Raw genomic sequence first — 18705 nt, 5'->3', positions numbered from 1 at the left:
TAACAGAGAAGCGGCATGAGAAGAAGAAAAAACATAACTCTGTACACAGCGCACCATGGCTGAAAGCACTTATGCAGACAATATACAACAAAAATCACAGCATGAAAGTGTATCCTTTATACCTTTATACAATAAACAATGCACAGCTTCCACACAACAATGAACATGTATGTTACAGATTCCAATGTACGAGTAAGAAAATAGAATTTGGGCCACAAAGTCTGTAAACCTGGATGGTTTCTTACGCGAACGCTTAGAACGCTGAAGCTCATTGCGCTCTGAAGTGCTCCCTTGCAAAGCAGCAAGTTCGGTATGTAAAGATGAGCCTACTGGCTTGCTTACGCGCTGCTCAGGCACAGCTGAGAGCATTGAGTATTCCGACAACTCGCTTAAGCATCCCTCAGCTGTAGCGGGGGACGGAGAACCCGGATGCGAAACATGGAAGCCTGAAGGTTTGGAAGAATGTTCATTAGTGTTAGGAAGAATACTGGCATGGGGACTGGGCTCGTCTGTCAAGTATCGATACAAAGCCCGAGTCCAAGGACTCTGAAGCATGCTCGGTGCACGGTAAAACTTGATGGTGGCTGGGCACCACAGCCGGATTTGAAACCGTTGCCTGAATACCATTTCCCCCAGGGAAAGATGGTGATGCTGCAGGAATAGGGATAGAAACCCATTGTGGAACCAAGGCAGAGTATTGCCACTGGTTTTGCAAAGGTATTGAAGGGTGCAAGAGTGTAAGTGGTTCCCGTTCGGAATGGACAATTACAAGTTCAGAAGCATTACAAATCAATCCATCACTGCGCCTAAATGTCTAGGATCCTACTGCCGACACGACAGTAAACGGACCTTTATACTTGTGTTGTTTCTCTGGAACACATACTTTGACTCTTCGGCCAACCTAAATGACTGAAGGTTTGGCTCCTCGCTTATGATCGACACAATTCTTCATGCACTTCTGCCCATGAAAAACTCTTGTCCTTATGGTATTGTCCGAAAATGACTTCAAAGTATAAGGCAACAACAGATCAGTTATGTCAACCGCTGTGCGAAGTTGATGCTTATGAAGCAACATCGCGGAGGACGATACCGTAGTTGCCTGAGTAGAAAAACGGTAACTACCCAAGTACTCCGTAGTTGCTTTCTTTAAAGGACGGTGTTTTAGTTGGGCTAGTTGAATGTACTTTTTCAGGGCCCTGTTGAACTGCTCGACCTGCCCATTGGCTTCAGAATAGTAGTTGGAAGAACAGAGGTGTTGAATACCTCGTTCGTAAAGAAAATTTTCAAACTGACGAGACCTAAACTGGGGTCGTGGTCTGTTAATAAGCATGCTAAAAATCCTTCACGGCAGAAGACTGAAGTTAAGAAGGTGATGACTGCATCAGATGTAACGTCTCAAACAAAACAAACCTCAGGCCATTTGGAGTAATAGTCAATCAAAGTGACTGCAAAGCTACAATCTAAGGGAACATTTGAAAGAGGACCAATAATGTCCATGCGTAACTTCTCCCACGGTTTCTCAGGAAAAAGAACTGGTTGTAGCGGTGCAAGGACAGGTTTCGCCGATTTGTCGGCAGCTTGACAGATGCAACTGTTCCGAACCAAACCTTTCACTTGTTTGTCAATGCACAGTCACCAATACCTGTCGCGAAGCAGCTGCTTTGTACGAATCATGCCTGGATGATTCTCATGGGCTAACTGAATCAATTGCCCCCGGCAAGTTTCTGGAACTGTAACATATTCTCCATGAAAAATAAGCTCATCTGCATAAGACAGTTCGTCTTTCACTGCAAAGTAAGGTACAAGTACTGAAGTCAAATGCTTCTTTAGAGGCCTACCCTCACCAATGTATTGAATAAGCTGCTGTAAGGTACCATCATTAGCAGTGGCTGCCTGTAATTCTTCCTTATTTAAGCATGCAGCAACTAAAGAAATTATCTCTTCTTCTGGCGCCTGTGCTGGTGGAAGCTGGACTGGCAGCCGAAATAATGCGTCCGCTACGAATTATCGGCACCTTTGCAATATTGTACAGAAAAGTTATAATATAACAGCCAGGCGCACCATCACGAAGTTTGCAAGGGGCTTCGCCCCCCCCCCCCCCCCCCCGCCAACTGACAACGAAGTAGTTAAAGCCTGTACTTGAACTGGTATAGCGCATTACGGGGAAGAAGAAACGGCCGAGCAGACCGACACAAGAGGACAGAGCGCTAACTTCCAACTGAGCTTTATCGTCAAACTGCAGCAAATATGTAGACCGGCGCAAGCATACAAAATTACCCTAACGCAACGACAAGATAACACACAACATCGCACCCTCACATATCACAGATTCATAGGCGGTTATCCTGATTAAGGAAGGCCACTTCATGTTCAGATAAAACCAAAGAAGGGGCGCTAATACACGTGCTGCCAGCTCTTGCTATACAATGTGCTTCTATAATTTCTCGAGTTATATGTGATGGGTGCTTTTTTACCACTTCACATTGATCAAACATGGGGGTACATCCACAATCGCGGCAGTGAATTCCTATGTGGTCCTAGATTGCTTTGTGAACATTATAATGGTGCTCTTTTAGCCTTTCATTAAGGCATCGCCCCGTTTGGCTGAAATACCACATACCACATGAGAATGGAATCGCGTAAACAACCCCCGCTACACACGGCACAAACAGAGTTTTGTACTTAGTTGCGCAACCAGTGGTACGTGATTTGAGAAGGTTGACTGCTTTGCAAAGCCGCTGTAACTTATCCGGCGCTGAAAACACCACTTTGACGCTGCATTTCACCCCTATCTTTTTTAGCCGGTGGGAAATGTCATGCACGTAGGGTAAAACTACGGGTCTTTTTCGGTTGTTAGATTCCGGCTGAGCCTCGGAGTTGTAGCCTTTCTTTATCTGTTTTAATAGCTTTTCAGCTATAGATGCCAGTAGGATAGCTGGGTACCCAGCACTCACAAGCCTTTCAACTTGAGCTGCAAAGCTGTGCTGCACGACATGATGACACGATTTCCTATAAGGATTGATGAAAGATTTGTGATGCTGCGCTTAACTAGCTTGGAATGGGAAGAGTCATAGGGTAAAAGGGGTTTTCCATTTCTAGGTTCAAATAGCCAGCACGCATGGTCAGGTGAAAAAATTAAATTCAAATCTAAAAAGCGTAAGCTATTGTCAACTGGCAACTCACGAGTCAATAAAAGCGGTCAATAAAAGAGCACCATTATAATGTTCACAAAGCAATCCAGGGCCACATTGGAATACACTGCCGCGATTGTGGATGTACCCCCATGTTTGATCAATGTGAAGTGGTAAAATAGCACCCGTCACAATTAACTCGAGAAATTATAGAACCGCATTGTATAGCAAGAGCTGGCAGCACGTGTATTAGCGCCCCTTCTTTGGTTTTATCTGAACATGAAGTGGCCTTCCTTAATCAGGATAACCGCCTATGAATTTGTGATATGTGAGGGTGCGATGTTGTGTGTTATCTTGTCATTGCGTTAGGGTGGTTTTGTATGCTTGCGCCGGTCTACATATTTGATGCAGTTTGACAATAAAGCTTAGTTGAAAGTTAGCGCTCTGTCGTCTTGTGTCGGTATGCTCGGCCTTTTCTTCTTCCCTGTAATGCGCTATACCAGTTCAAGTACGACGAACCAAGTCGCCCAATCTTCAACACTTGTAGTTAAAGCCTGGTGGCCATTTCTTAATGTAAAACGCCAACCCCAAAGTTACACGTCATTTTTCTACCGCAGACAAGCAAGAGCTTCATGCTCTCCTGCTGAATACTGGCGTTCCGCCGAGGACAGTGTTCTAGATGCAAAAGCAACAGCTAGCAGCTGATCTCCTCTTTGTTGTTAGAGCACTACTTTGATGCCGACATTGGATGCATTGGTGGTAACCACCACCGAAAGATTGTTATCAAAAATATTTATGACCGGGCGGTCAGCAAGAGTTTTTTAATCTGGTTGAAACTGGCATTGACCTCAGCAGACTAGTTAAAACTCAGACCTTGCTGGGGCATGCGGTGCAGAGGCTCAACAACATCAGCATAATGTGGTAGAAACTTTGCATAATATCCAACCAATGCCAAGGATTGGAGATTTTTAACATCAGTGGGAACAGGGGTATCAAGTATGGAAGCGACCTTAGACTCAACCGGCGATAACCCGCGAGCACTTATGTTATGACCTAAGAATGCAATTTCAGTAGCAGCAAACACACACTTGTAATTAAGCTTCATGCCACAGGCATCTATTTTAGACAAGGCACCTTTCAAGTGCACATCGTGCTTTTCCTGATTACCGCCCCAAACTAAAATGTCGCCTAAGTAACAGACAACACCTGGGCACCCCTTCAGTACATTGCTCACAATTTTTTGGAAAATAGCTGGCCCAGATGCCAGCTCGAAGCACACACTGCGAAATCTGTAAAGCCCTTGATGAGTTAGAAAAGTAGTATGGTCACGACTCTCCTCCGCTAACTCAACCTGATGGTATGCGGATGCAATACTGTTAACTGTTGTAAGAGTTCCTCAATGTGGGGTAGAGGGAACCCGTCCACCACAGTGGCCTTGTTCGGCTCACAAAGATTGACACACAGTCGGAAGGAATTGTCCTTCTTGAGGACGACGACCAAGGGAGACACCCAGTCCAAAGCATTTACCCTCTCAATGATGACACTCAACTCTAGCCGTTGCTGCTCATCCGTGACTTGTTACCTCAGCAAGAAGGGAAGACGACGCAGTTTGGCCGCCACTGGCTGCAGACCAGGTCGACACTTGACACACTGAATGTAATTCCGGACCCTGCCGATGTCCGACGAAAACAGGTGGTGATACACCGGTGACGCATTCGCCGGAACCGCCGAGGAGTCGACGAGAGAACAAGTGAGGGTCTCGCCTCTGATGATCTAATTCCAGGAGTGAGGTACAGATCCATTGATCTGTACGGTTAGATGGAGAAGTCCAACAGTGGTGACCGTTTCGTCCACTTGCAGGACAGCAACTATATTGGTCACCGTCGATGTGCCTTGATGACCGGTCGAGTCCGTAGTAGTGCGGCAGACCCGCACGAAGTGTCCTCGATGTCTGCACCACGAATACCTTGGGCTCCTGGCAGGGCATGCGGCAAAGTTGGCCCAATGCTGCATTTACCAGCAGCGGTGGCAGGCACCCGCGCACACTGGTGGCGAAGCTAGAGAGGACGTGTCCGCAGCAGCGCAGGGCGAGGATGTGCCCACAAGAGAAGTCCTGTCGGCGCCATCTTGCACCGGACCTTGGGGAGGACGGCCCCCATTTGGCCTGGCATCTTAAATAGGGCGTGACGACACTGCGTCGACTTGCGCTCCAGATAACTGGCAACGCGCAGTCGCCTCGCTCCTTCTTTCTTGCTACGTCGAGCGCCTTCTGTACGGAGAAGTCCTTGCCCATCTTGAAGAAAGTTCTTTGTAGGTGCGGCGACGTGATGCCAGAGACGATCTGGTCGAAAGCGAGGATGTCGCTCGACGTGCCGAATTCACAAAGCTTGGCTACTCGGCACACCTTCTGTATAAATTTTACCGCCGGCTGGTATGAGCCCTGACGCAGGGCTTTGAAGTAGGCGCGCAAACACGCCGCGTCCGATGGAGGGTCAAAAATTTCATTAAGCAGCACAAGGGCTGCGTCGTACACATTCGAACATGTCTCCTGAGTTGGCCGGACGGCTCCCAGCTCATCTTCCGCGACCTGCAGGTAAGTGTTAAGTCCCTCGATGCCCAAGGCGTGCAGGAGCAGCGCCTTCTTGTTCTCCGGGATGGCATCCCTAGCAGCGGCATCAATGTAGACTTGAAGAACCGTACGCCACTGTCGCCATGAAATAGGAGGCACCGCAGGAGCACGGATGGAGGTATCGCAGCGTACATGCTTGCCGAAGAGAGCGTCGAGACGGCAGTTCAGGAGAGACGCGCACATAGGTAGGCCTCGTGACTGGAGTGGCACGAAGTGTTAAAAAGTGAGAATGTAAGCAGGAAATACAGTAGTGGTGGGACAGCTTGCACGGATGCTGAGTCGACAGCATGATGAAAAAGGCTGAATGCCCACCTTGACGTCTGATGCACGTGGATTGATGATCCTTGTCGCCAAAATGCAGTATCATGCGGCGAACGTGCCGCACGAAGAACACAGTGGGCACGGCGCTGAAGTGCCGGCCGACACGAGGTACGCAGCAGCCGGTAGCCAAGCAGGAACTACTTTATTATGTACAATGCCGCGCATATGTACACATGGTAGCGCCCCCTGAGAGTAAAAATGCTTTACATGAAACCGAATCTGGCAACCATGAAAACGAAAATGAAACACCACAAAAATGAAAGAAGTTATGCAAAGCGAACTGGTTTTTACCTACTTCTTTCTGCTACTGCTTGAGTCTCATGATGAACCTGTATTTATTTTAGCAAGCAGACGTGAAAATTATTGCAGAATTTATAAAGTAGTTAAAGAGAAACAATGACTTCGGTTGTATTGATAAACTGCTTTCTGAGAACTCTGATGCCATAAGTTTCTCTGTCATAAATCCAATATTAACAGGGAAACTCAAGGTTGAAGTTTCATTTTTGAATGTCGCACCGAAATCTTTGAGTGTGACATAAATTCAAAGAATTTAATTCACTTATTCATTTATTGTATATTGGTGACACAAGCTCAATGAAATTTTCTAAAGCTTTGTATGCTTGGTTTATGACATTCTTAATTTTCATTGAGTAGAAGCTATGTAGGACCCTATAGATGCCTTGAAAATCGCTTGCAGTTTGACTTGTCTTTTTTAGGCGAAAGTTTGCTGAAATAACGAGTTGCGTCTTCAACGGACTGACTGAAGTCTTTTTTGCTGTGATGACCACGTCAGAGTGTTATGTGAAGCGTTAATGGCACAACAAATGGCAAAGAAACAAGAAAGACACTTTTTCCTGTCGTTGCTTCTCCGTGCTTTGTTGTATTGTTACTATTTTGTGCAATAATATATGTCTAGTGTATTCTGAAGGTATGCTCTCCACAACATGCTTCGTTTGATAAGTAAATGTTTGTCGGTGGCTCAAAGCCCCTTTTAGGAAACCTAGCAACACTTACTTGAAAGGTGACGGCATACAGTTTCTCAACAGAATAGGTGCTGGAATCGGTGTCCAAATTTTTTTTACTGCCTTGTCATGAATATGAGATGTGGCGCCTGGGTCAAGACACCACCACTCACCTTCAAGCAAATGTAGCATCCTGCCTTCGCTCAAAATAGTCTTGAATACTTTCTTTGCGATCAACTAAGAAAACAAGATATTCTTTAGTAGCATGCCTTTCATTGAGCAGTTGTAGCATATAGTATTTTCCTGCTATTTTGGTCCAGCGTTTCTTGTAAATGGCGAGAAATCCCGCTGTTAAGCTGAGAAATGAGTGAAAAGCGGCCACTGCTTCCTTTGTGAGGTGTAACATGTGTGCGTCCTGTTTTTTTACAGAACCTCTGGTCAGGGAGGAAGACATAATCTTCACGAAAATGCCCACTGAGGACGGTCATGGAGAAACAGGTGTCACTTTTGGACACTACTTCTAAGACACTACTTTTGGACACTACTTCTAAGAAGTCCGCACTAGAGATCTATCGAACTTTTAAGCAGGAAATAGCCAAGGAAAGGATATATGATAATACTCGGGGTAGTTCTCTACTGTTTGAGGCCAGGACGGGAGTATTGCGAACAAAGACATATTGGGCCAAATATGAAGGGGTAGACACGGTATGCAGTGCGTGTGGAGAGGAAGGAGAAACTGCCGAACACTTGATAATGTTCTATCAGTGATGGCAAAATAGACTTTAAGCGGGTAGAATTAACTAGAAGGAGGTTATCTGATTGGTGGCTAAAGTCAAGGCACGAGTGAAAATTAAACCCTTCACTGCAAAGTACGAATCCTCAAACTCACTTTTTAAAGAAAAAAAAATAAATCTAGTTTTTGGTTCATTAAGTATTACGGCTTGGTGGCGCTAGCCACCGCCCGATCTAAAGGGTACAGCCATATCCGTCCATCCATTCATCTCCACGGGCAGGACTGCCATGGGCGTCATGAATCTTGGCCCGAGGAGCGAGAAGCAACTGTCTGCCAACAACGAACATGACATGGTGAGTACTGCTTGTGTAACTTAATATCATCCAGTGAAGAAAAAAAAAAAAACAGCACAGGAATTCCAAAAGGCATTTTGCATTGACAAGAAAGGTGATATCGGTGCGTGACTGTGCCTTTGTCAGTGCTCCTCACCAGGGAATTGGGTATTTGTGAAGTAGATGAATGCTTCTTGACAATTTTTCAGATGCATACAAAGATTTCATGAACAAAAGTTCCATGTCTTGTCTCTCCTTTCACATTGCTTGTGCTATGTATACCCCTGTGTATGGAATGAAACCTTTCTTGATTGTAAGTCGGTACTCGGTCTGTCTCTTTCACTACCCCGTGTTTCATGCTGTTTGTCACTTCGTCGATTATGTACCAACTGGCTCAAATAAGCGCTCCAGTGCAGTTCCTTTGATATTGTTATTGACAAACTTTGTTTTACCGTGTGGTGCTGCGTTTTCAGGAAAAGTTCTTCTGTTGTGCTGCTCTTATCAGGTGTGAAATGACAACCCTGCTAATTGTGAATCAGTTTCGCAGTCAGGAAAATGTTTTTTTCTGAACCTAGGGTGCGTACAGGTTTTTGAAAACCCTTTAATTTGAAAAATGCATTTTGAAAGCCCTTGGAAGTCATTTTTTTCTCGTTCTTGAAAATGTTTGAATTACCTTAGCACTCCCAATCGACATTGTGGCCTCATTTATGTGGTAGATTGGCATACCTGCCAAGTCTCTCAAATTTCGACCAGTTCTTACCTTTACACAGTTGTCAGGAAAATCTCCCGGAAATTGAAATTTTTTTGTGGGATGTGGCCGCATTGACAGAAAGGCAGCCCAATCTGCATTTTATTGTAAAAAATTTAAGAGGTGCTCATCTAAACATTTATTGGGCCAAAATTCAGATGCTACAAGCTCTTTTCTTCATCGCAACGAGTCGTATGAACTTTAGTCTGAAACCGTGGGAAAAAGGCCGAGAGCAGTGTGCTCGAAGCCTTGGAAGGACGTGTGCGGCCAGTGCACGCACTGACACAACTGCGGTTATCGTTTGTTATAACCGGTGTGGATAGAACCGCGGTCGCTTTTGATATGATCATTTGTGGTGACAACGTAACTGACAGCTTCGAAACTGCACGTGCGTTCAGTGCATCATTTAAAGCAGCGTTGCTTTCCAGAAATGCTTCGGACAAAATCGTGACAGATACGGTCATAGATTGTAAAAAATGACACGGTTTTGAAGGCACGTGATCAGCCAGCGCACGCAGAATGAAAACCGAACTATCGTTTTCCGCAGCCGATGAGTGCAAATCTGCAGTTGTGCTGAAATGATTATTAGCCGAAGGCACGCGGCTAACGCAGTGGTAGAGCCGATAAAGATGTAAAAAGAAACGCTAAAGGCGTTTTGGCGTTCCTGTCCGAAGAATCTAGTGATGTTGTTCCTTTCAATCTGGGTACATTGGCTATACTTTGGCATTAAGTTTTCAGTTGACCTTATGCGAAGATTCAACCTGCACTTTCCCGGCAGCCGGCTCATTCACTTGGGTCCCAGGAAAACATACGCACATTCTTTTGACAGAAATAGATTTCGCTAGGTGTTATCAAGACACGAAGTTTTGAAAGATACAAGTATATTCACCCCCATTTTTCTTTTTGAGAAAGAAAGAAAGGGGGAGAAATAGATCAGTGGACACCCCCTTTACTTTCTCTTCCAGAAATCTCTCAGATTCAGAATCCTTGAACCTGGCACGTAAGGATCGACATCGACCTGACCAAACTGCCCATTTCCAAAACAGCAATTTGGCCTGAGTTGATATGGTTTCACTAACCAAAACTGCATGGTGAATAGTTTTACCGCATCAAACCACGAACAATCGAAGTGAGACTTGTAATGCTCTTCAGTGCTGGCTCCTTCCCTATTGTGGGTGCAGTGAAGCTGGTGAAAAATATAGGGAGCTATAGTGCAAACTAGATATGTTCGTTGTAATTGCAATATGTGTGTACTATATAAATGCGATAAAAATGAGTAAATTTTGAAAATTTTGAAGTAAAAATATTTCAATATTCTGTGCTAATTTTAGTCCTTGAAGAACCTGTGACATGTCCTGGGTAGTCCTATAATATCCTTGCATTTTCGCTTCGGAAACCTGTACAAACTCTGTGAATCATACTGACTGAGTTAGGGGTGCCTGAGGCATGGGTCAGTAAACATTACATTACACTTGTGCGCAATACTTATCTGTTACAGTGGACCGGAAGTTAAACTGCTTGGCTGCTAACCTGAAGGTTGTAGGTTGGCAACATTCTTGCTTCAGTGGAGGCTATGGTGCCTGCATATCAGCATGTCAAAGAACACCGTGTGGTCGAAATTTCAAAATCTCTCCACCATGGGGACAACAGCCAGAAATTTTTTCGGGAAGGCACATCCTTGATTTTGGGAGAGTTACCCCTTTGAAATAGTTAATCTTAGCGCTCTATGCCATGGCGAAAAAACATTTCGGGGGAGGGGGATGTGGCACAGGCCCAGTGTGTACCTCATGGCTATACCCTGCTCTCCACTGCAGCATCGCTCCTAATTATATGGTGACTTTTGAACGTGAAACCCCAGATACTGTATTGTCAGACTTTCATAATGAAAAGCAACCCATTCTGTCTAATCATGGTGTTCTTTTGTTGCTAATGCTTTTGTGTGTAGGCTGTGTTCATTCTGATCATATAGGGAGGATCTGGTTTACACCTGGTGAACTGTTACTGTCAAAAATCCTATTACATGCTTCTTGCATGAAGTGAGCCTCCTCAAGTTTATTGTAAGGCATTCCATGATTTTTTGTGTTGCTTTCAGTATTTCTGCGCTCTCGACGACGGAGTCAAGCTGACCATGCTGGGCAGTGTTTTGATGAGCCTCCCAAAGAAATCTTTTTTCTACGTCTGCAGAGGTTTGTTGGCAAAACTTATTTGCTGCTTCTTTCATTGCTCATTATCTTAGCATTGCAAGCTTGTCCTTTTTCTTTATTTTTCAAATTTGGGGAATACTTTTGTAAGTGATCTTCTCACAAGTGTACCCATGCTTTTGCAAGGGTACTTGATTAAAAAGATTATGGTGTGTCGACAATTGTTATGAAATGTTTAGAAAAAAATGATGGATAAGAAAGAGCACCTCATTGGCATAATAAGTTGAGTATTTGAGTGTTGGTTATTGGCATCTATTAAGGGCCATGTTAATATCTGTAGTATGCACTGCAAGATTCCAAGGTCTTCTTTTTCTACTAAAAGTGCTAAAAGAATTCTTTCACTCAGTTTTAAAGCTGAAATGAGGTGAAGCCAATTGGGCATTGTTTAGCTGCTTCCAACAAACACCCTTCTCTTGGAAACTCCATTGACTTCGAAAACAGGGTCTCAAATACTACCTTTTTCACCCGTGACTGCAGAACAAGTGACTTTTGTGCTGGCAAAACTGTGAACCATTGATTGGCATGCATATCCACAATTATCCTTTCACTGCTACCCTACTGCCGTGGTCTGGTAGTTAGGCAATCAGTTCAGTTGTGAGACGAGCATTCAAACAGCACCTTGGTAGTTATAGGGTAAAGAAACGACAACAGAAAAAAAGCTCTTGTCTGTCCTTGCTTCTTTGTCCTGTATAGCGCTGTACCATGTTGGAAAAGGAAAATTATTACCAACATTTGCTATGAGCAGCATCTATCTAAGGTCTGCACACTGTCTTCTTTCTGCAAGATGTGTTTTCTAACCAACCCCAAAGGGTAGTTTCATCCCTTCCATATTGCAGCTCGCAGATGTGCTTTAGTGGAAAAGAAAGGGAATGGAATATTGTATCAACGCCTCCTAAAAGAACTATGCCTGGAACGTGTCTCTCTTTACAATTGGGAGCCTCCTGTCAGCACCTAATCTCGGAGGGCATGCTTTCTGCCGCTTGTTGCGACCTGCCGTCGCGCGAGACCGCTCACCTCCGTACTGCTCAGTCACGTGATATTACCGTACCGCTCTGTCACGTGACATCACGGCTGCTCAGAGGCGACTGTAAGAGCATCGATGAGTTCGCAGGGGGTGACCGTCGGAGATGCTTCCTTACGTACCCAAAGAAGAGGGTAAAGTTTGAGGGTAGGGCAGCACGTTCGTGGCTGATGTTCCAGCATAGTTTTTGTAGGAGGCATTGATTGTATAAATGTGTTGCACAAGGCCGTCGACTTGCGGTAAATATAGCGACGTGTATTACCTACCACATTGTGTAATAAACAGAGATGTGCGAATACGGAAATTTTGGGTGTGAAGCAAATTCTAATAGAAAAGTGTGAACGCAAACTGAGAATCTCGTTTTTCAAATATTCCTGAGATATTTTTTTTTTCATTACTTTGATGGTGAAAACTGCAGAAAAAAAAGAACGCTGAAAGCATATTCTGAGATACGTCACATTATGAAAGCCTTTATTTTGGCTAGGTTGATGAAGCGCTAGCAGGATGGTGTTTCATAGTTATCTAATGAACAATGAAGTGTAAGAATACATTTAGAGGCCCAGGTAAGGCAACCGTTTAATGTGCCGAACAGCAGCGAGACAGCAGCCAGTCATTTTAGCATCAGTAGCAGCACGAGCCCCAGCCACAACAAATGTCCTCTTCGTCGTCGCTCTAGCTATGCCCATATTTGTCACTACAATGACTCCCCAGTGAAAAAGGAGTCATCCAGGCACAGTTTTGCCAGAAAACGAGCCATCCTGGCACAAGCAGGACAGCACAGTTTCGTGCACAGTTTCACACCTGTGGTGCTGTTAATCTGTACAGGTAAACCTGCATATATCACAATTGATAAATTCCCAGAAAAATTCGTTATATGTAAGTTCGGTACAAAAATTTGTAAAATAAATGGGAAAATATAAACAAAGGGGCGACTGAAGGCAGAGCTAACCCCAAACTCATTTACAGTAAAAAACTGCATTGTGATTGTTATAGCAATTATATGGACACTCTCGGCAGGTTCTTGCTGTGGCCGCCATGTTCGGCAACAAGTCCTAATGGGCAACAAGTCCAAATCGACAACATGCCTCCGCACATTGTAACTTTGACAAGTGGGTAAAAGCGTGCGAACGCTGCTAAAGCAGAGATCACATGAGTTAGCCCATCACTTTCGCCTGGAGAGTGCGTAACATTCCTGGAGAGTGCGTAACATTGCCCGCGTGTTAGAACTGCGATCGAATGCTTAAACAGAAAGTAAACTACCTGTCTTGAACGAGCATGAAACAACGTTGGGAGGGGGGGGGGGGAATCGCTCGAGTAATGAACTTGGATTTTAAGGGCGGTCACAATCGCTGATGCGCTTGCTATCTCGCCGAGTATCAATGCGGTTTCAATGCGAAGGGACTGTGTGAAAGAGCAAACGCAACCGTTCCAGTCAAAGTGGAAGGCTCGTGATTCACCCCATCGAAGGATAACCGCTCGATGCACAAGCATCTAACCCCCCTCTCCCCCCTCTGCATTTGAGGAGCAATGTACACATGGGAGATAAACAACTATCATCACGTCGAGACGAGCTGTGTGTGGGCAGCCTTTTCTTTTCTTTTTTTTCTTGAGTGTATATATATAAATATATATATTGTAATGAATTAATGAATCTGAATAACGGACGCTCTGCTGGCAATGAAGAAGACGACGATGATCGGGGGCTGCAGTAGTAGCTCGCGCACGTCGCTCGCCATTAGCGAGACCTGCCTGATAAAGCATATTTTGCCAAGCTGTGTCTGAACCTTTTTCGACGTACAACACCTCTATTTTAAGTGGTGGAGGAGCCGGGGTTCCCATCAACCTGGAACTTCACAATCGGACGCTACCCTCACCGTTCACCATGACTGCTCCTGGCCCTTCTCAAGCTGCCTTACCGACAACAGTCTACTGTACTGGCGTACCTCGGCAACGCGACCCACCAATTTTTCGCGGCAACGACGAACAAGACGTCGAGGACTGGCTCGTCGAGTACGAAATCGTAAGTGCTTCCAACAAGTGGAACGCCTGCGACCAGCTCACAAACGTGCGCTTTTACCTCGCTGATGTGGCCAGCCTCTGGTTCAAGAACCACGAAGGCGAAATCACCAACTGGTCCGCCTTCAAGACCACCATCACCGCGGACTTCGGTCGTCCCGCAGTGCGCCGGCTTCGCGCGGAACAGCATCTCCGTAGTCGAGTCCAGCGCAGAGATGAGACCTTTACAAGTTACATTGAAGATGTCTTGTCTCTTTGCAAGCGCGTCGATGAATCTCTAACCGAACGCGACAAAATCAAGCACATCATCAAAGGAGTTGACGACGATACCTTCCAGATGCTCGTCGCTAGGAACCCACAGACCGTCACCGATGTTGTCCAGCTCTGTCAGGAGTACAACAAGTTGCGTAAGCAGCGTGTCTCGACGTGCAGGGCCGCTGAAGATACGGCTGAAGTTTCTGCCCTCGTGCACGACGTCGCTGCTGATCACACCGTCTTACTGCCCCACATAAAACAATTCATTCGTGAAGAAGTTACGCATCAGCTTTCTCTTGTGGCCGAAGCATCCGCGCCAGTGACCTCGTCAGACCCACGTTTACGCCAGGTCATTGAGACACAGGTCACGCAGGCACTGCCTCCATCGCCACCCGTCCCTACGCCGTTGACCTACGCTGCCGTCGTTGCTAGACCCCCCAGCCCCACCTGTCTCTGGCGCATACCAAGGCACCGGGTCCTCCTACCCTACGACGCTGCCTACATACACAGCACCCCATACCGTACGGCCACCTGCACCTTCTGTCGTTACTCCATGGCGCACCTTGGATAATCGACCCATCTGTTTCGCATGCGGTTTCGTGAGATATATACCACGCTACTGTCGCCGTCGCAACTTCCAGCCACCAGACCATGGGAATGCTGCAGATTACCAAGCTGCCCAGAATCCCCAGCGACCATCTTCTCCTATCGCCGACTCATTGTCCCCACGACGCCCTGTCTATTCTCGCCGGTCATTACCACCCCATCGCCGATCTGTCTCCCCGATGCTTCGGCGCACGAGCCCCGCTCGAGAAGAAAACTGACAGCCGCAGTTCCGGAGGCAAGAACTGCGTCGTCATCGAACTTCATAAGACCTCCTCTTTGTCCGACCAACGAAATTGATGTGCTAGTAGGTGTTGCTGTACGTGCACTTGTCGACACAGGTGCCGTCGTTTCTGTAATTTGTGAAAAACTGTGTCGCGATTTGAGAAAAGTTACAACGCCGCTTACGAATCTTGCTCTGCGTACAGCCACCTCCCATTTCATCGCGCCGACAGCTCAGTGCTTAGCATGCGTTTTTATTCAAGATGTTTGGTACGCCGTCAACTTTGTTGTTCTCCCACGTTCATCTTACGACGTCATACTAGGATGGGATTTCCTTTCTACCCATCAGGCTCTCATCGACTGCGCTTGTGCTGAACTCACATTGACGAATCCGTGGCTTGATATCGACCACGAAAGTCCCTCGAAAGTGTTTGCCGCAGCTGACGTCCACATCGCGCCGTTGTCCGCCGTCCTAGTGCCTGTGTTTTCCCCTGCTGCCACTAACTCGACGCTCCTGTTCCAATTAACTATAGCTAGTGTGCAACACCGAACCATCGTCCTCCCGTTTGCCGTCAACTTTTCCAATGGTTCGGCGGTACTTTATGCGTGCAACGTTTCTGCTTGCCCATACATCCTGCTATGCGGCGAGTGTCTGGGGAGCCTCGAGACCTTAAATTGTATTTTTGAAGACCCGATCTATCCAGACAAGCCATTTTTACCGACTTGTGCCATTACACCCGCAGCTGACGCTAATGAACCTATGGATGTATTCCGCAAGTCCATTGATTGCAACCTCACGCCTGGGCAGCAGGAACAGCTGATCAAGCTCCTACAGCGTTTTCGGGCCTCGTTTGACCATAATCAGCCTTCCTTAGGTCGAGCGTCATCTGTTGTTCATCGTATAGATACCGGTCAAGAGACGCCATTACGGCAGCGTCCATATCGTGTGTCAACTATCGAACGCTGTGCCATTAATGAACAGGTTGACGACATGCTGACACGTGGCATAATCGAACCGTCAAGCAGTCCCTGGGCCTCTCCAGTTGTGTTGGTGAAGAAGAAGGACGGATCTATCAGGTTTTGCGTTGACTACCGACGTCTCAACCGAATCACGCGCAAGGATGTCTTTCGCTGCCACACATTGACGATGCCTTGGACTGCCTACAGGGAGCCGAATTTTTCTCTTCTTTACATCTGCGCTCAGGATACTGGCAGGTACCCATGGCAGAGGCCGATCGCGAGAAAACAGCTTTCATCACGCCCGACGGGCTTTACGAATTCAGTCATGCCCTTCGGCCTCTGCAACGCGCCGGCTACTTTCGAGCGAATGATGGACTCTATCCTTCGAGGCCTCAAATGGAACGTTTGCCTTTGTTATTTAGATGACATTGTCGTCTTTTCAACTGATTTTGCAACCCATTTAACCCGCCTCGAGAAAGTCCTCGCGTGTATTTCTGCCGCGGGGCTGCAACTGAATCTGAAGAAGTGCCATTTCGCCGCTCGAAAGCTTACGATCCCTGGCCACGTGGTTTCAAAAAACGGCATTCATCCTGACTCTGCCAAACTTACAGCCGTTTCAGCGTTTCCCAAACCGACCACCATGAAAGTGCTCCGAAGCTTCATAGGCCTGTGCTCTTACTTCCGGCACTTCGTTCGCAATTTCGCGACGATCATCGCTCCTTTGACCAAGCTCCTCGCCAGCTCTAGAGACCTTTCAGCCTGGTCTGCCACCTGTGACGATTCTTTCAATGAACTGTGCCGCCTCCTCACGTCGCCGCCTATTCTGCGACGCTACGACCCATCGGCACCCACAGAGATCCACACCGACGCTAGTGGTGTCGGGCTAGGCGCTATTCTTGCACAAAAGAAAGACGGCTTTCAAGAGTACGTCGTTGCCTACGCAAGCCGAACTCTTAGCAAAGCCGAAATCAACTATTCCGTCACTGAAAAGGAATGCCTGGCCATTATTTGGGCGATAGAGAAATTTCGACCTTACTTGTACGGACGCCCTTTTGACGTCGTGACTGACCACCACGCCCTCTGCTGGTTGTCGTCACTGAAGGATCTGAGCGGTCGCCTCGCCCGATGGGCATTACGCCTCCAAGAGTATAATATTCGCGTGGTCTATCGCTCCGGCCGGAAACATTCGTACGCAGATGCCCTATCCCGTTCGCCCCTACCCCCTGACCCGGACTGCTGCGAAAGACTAACCTGTGATGCCACTGCCGTCACCATCGCCGACATGCCATCTGAGCAACGCAAGGACCCGTGGGTTGCTTCGATTCTAGACATCCTGGCTGGGCGGACGGCTTCCCCCCTTCTCGCTCGTTGCGTCGGCAAGTCTAGCACTTCGCCACTCGCGACGACGTGCTGTACCGACGCAACTACGCACCCGGTGGACGTCAGTGGCTACTCGTGATTCCACGTCATCTGCGATCCGAAATTTGTTCCACGTTTCATGACGACCCCCAATGTGGACATGCAGGTTTCCTGAAGACTTATTCTCGCATACGTCTCCGATATTACTGGCGTGGCATGTATCGTTTTATACGACAATACGTTCGGGCCTGCTCGACATGCCAGAGACGAAAAACTCCCCCTTATCACGCCAGCGGTACCTTGTTACCCTTACCATGCGCATCCCGACCATTCGACCGCGTCGGCATCGATATCTATGGTCTCCTTCCCAACACTGGCGACGGTAACCGCTGGATCATAGTTGCCATCGACCATCTCACGCGGTATGCCGAAGCTTCATCCCTTTCCTCGTCTACAGCAAAAGACGTTGCGACTTTCGTACTTCACAACATCGTATTACGTCATGGAGCACTTCGGGAGTTACTGAGCGATCGTGTTCGCCTATTCTTGTCAGACGTTATCACGGCATTGCTGCGTGAGTGCCACGTCGTTCACCGAACTACAAGCGCCTATCATCCCCAGCTCAATGGAATGACAGAGCGCTTCAACCGCACCCTTGGTGACATGCTGTCTATGTATATCTTATCAGACCACTCCAATTGGGACAGAGTGCTCCCGTTTATCACGTTCGCCTATAATACCGCCATTCAAAGCACTACTGGGTTCTCTCCTTTTTTCCTCCTTTATGGATGCTAACCTTCTTGCACTATGGACACCATTCTTTCGTTCAAACCTGACTCCTCAGAGTCCACGACTTTGTCTCAAGCCGCTACATACGCTGAAGAATGCCGCCAACTGGCCAGATCATTCACAACCCAATACCAAGGACGCCAAAAGCACCACCATGACGCATCAAGTAACACTGCTTCCTACGATCCAGGTTCACTCGTCTGGCTGCATGTCCCTTCTGCTACACCTGGCCTTTCTACCAAGTTGGTCCCCGAGTATCACGGCCCATATCGTGTGCTACAAAAAACGTCACCAGTGAATTACCTCATTGAGCCACTGGAACCATCTTCTGACCAACGTCGTCGTGGCCAGGAAATTGTCCACGTCTCGAGACTTAAGCCCTGCTACGACCCTCCCGTGTTTACTTGTCCATAGGTCGCCAGG

At 47.0% G+C, this 18705-nt stretch overlaps 2 protein-coding genes across 2 annotated transcripts in view; both read left to right on the top strand.

Annotated features, from left to right (window-relative positions):
- LOC119186684 (uncharacterized) overlaps positions 1-8050 on the top strand; it is a 165403-nt gene extending 157353 nt beyond the window's left edge. The window contains exon 16 of the mRNA XM_075882339.1: positions 7473-8050. Coding sequence (XP_075738454.1) covers positions 7473-7567 — 95 coding nt within the window. The 3' untranslated portion in view covers positions 7568-8050. The remainder of the gene's footprint in view (positions 1-7472) is intronic.
- The window catches only part of LOC142783796 (uncharacterized), an 87128-nt gene continuing 76412 nt past the window's right edge, over positions 7990-18705 (top strand). Inside the window, exons 1-2 of the mRNA XM_075882389.1 lie at positions 7990-8129; positions 10949-11042. Of these exons, the coding sequence (XP_075738504.1) occupies positions 8064-8129; positions 10949-11042 (160 nt within the window). The 5' untranslated portion in view covers positions 7990-8063. The remainder of the gene's footprint in view (positions 8130-10948; positions 11043-18705) is intronic.

This window comes from Rhipicephalus microplus, unplaced genomic scaffold, assembly GCF_043290135.1.
Source record: "Rhipicephalus microplus isolate Deutch F79 unplaced genomic scaffold, USDA_Rmic scaffold_12, whole genome shotgun sequence".
NCBI lineage: Eukaryota > Metazoa > Arthropoda > Arachnida > Ixodida > Ixodidae > Rhipicephalus > Rhipicephalus microplus.
Note: the sequence above shows the minus strand (reverse complement) of the source record. Positions and strands in the feature narration are given on the sequence as shown.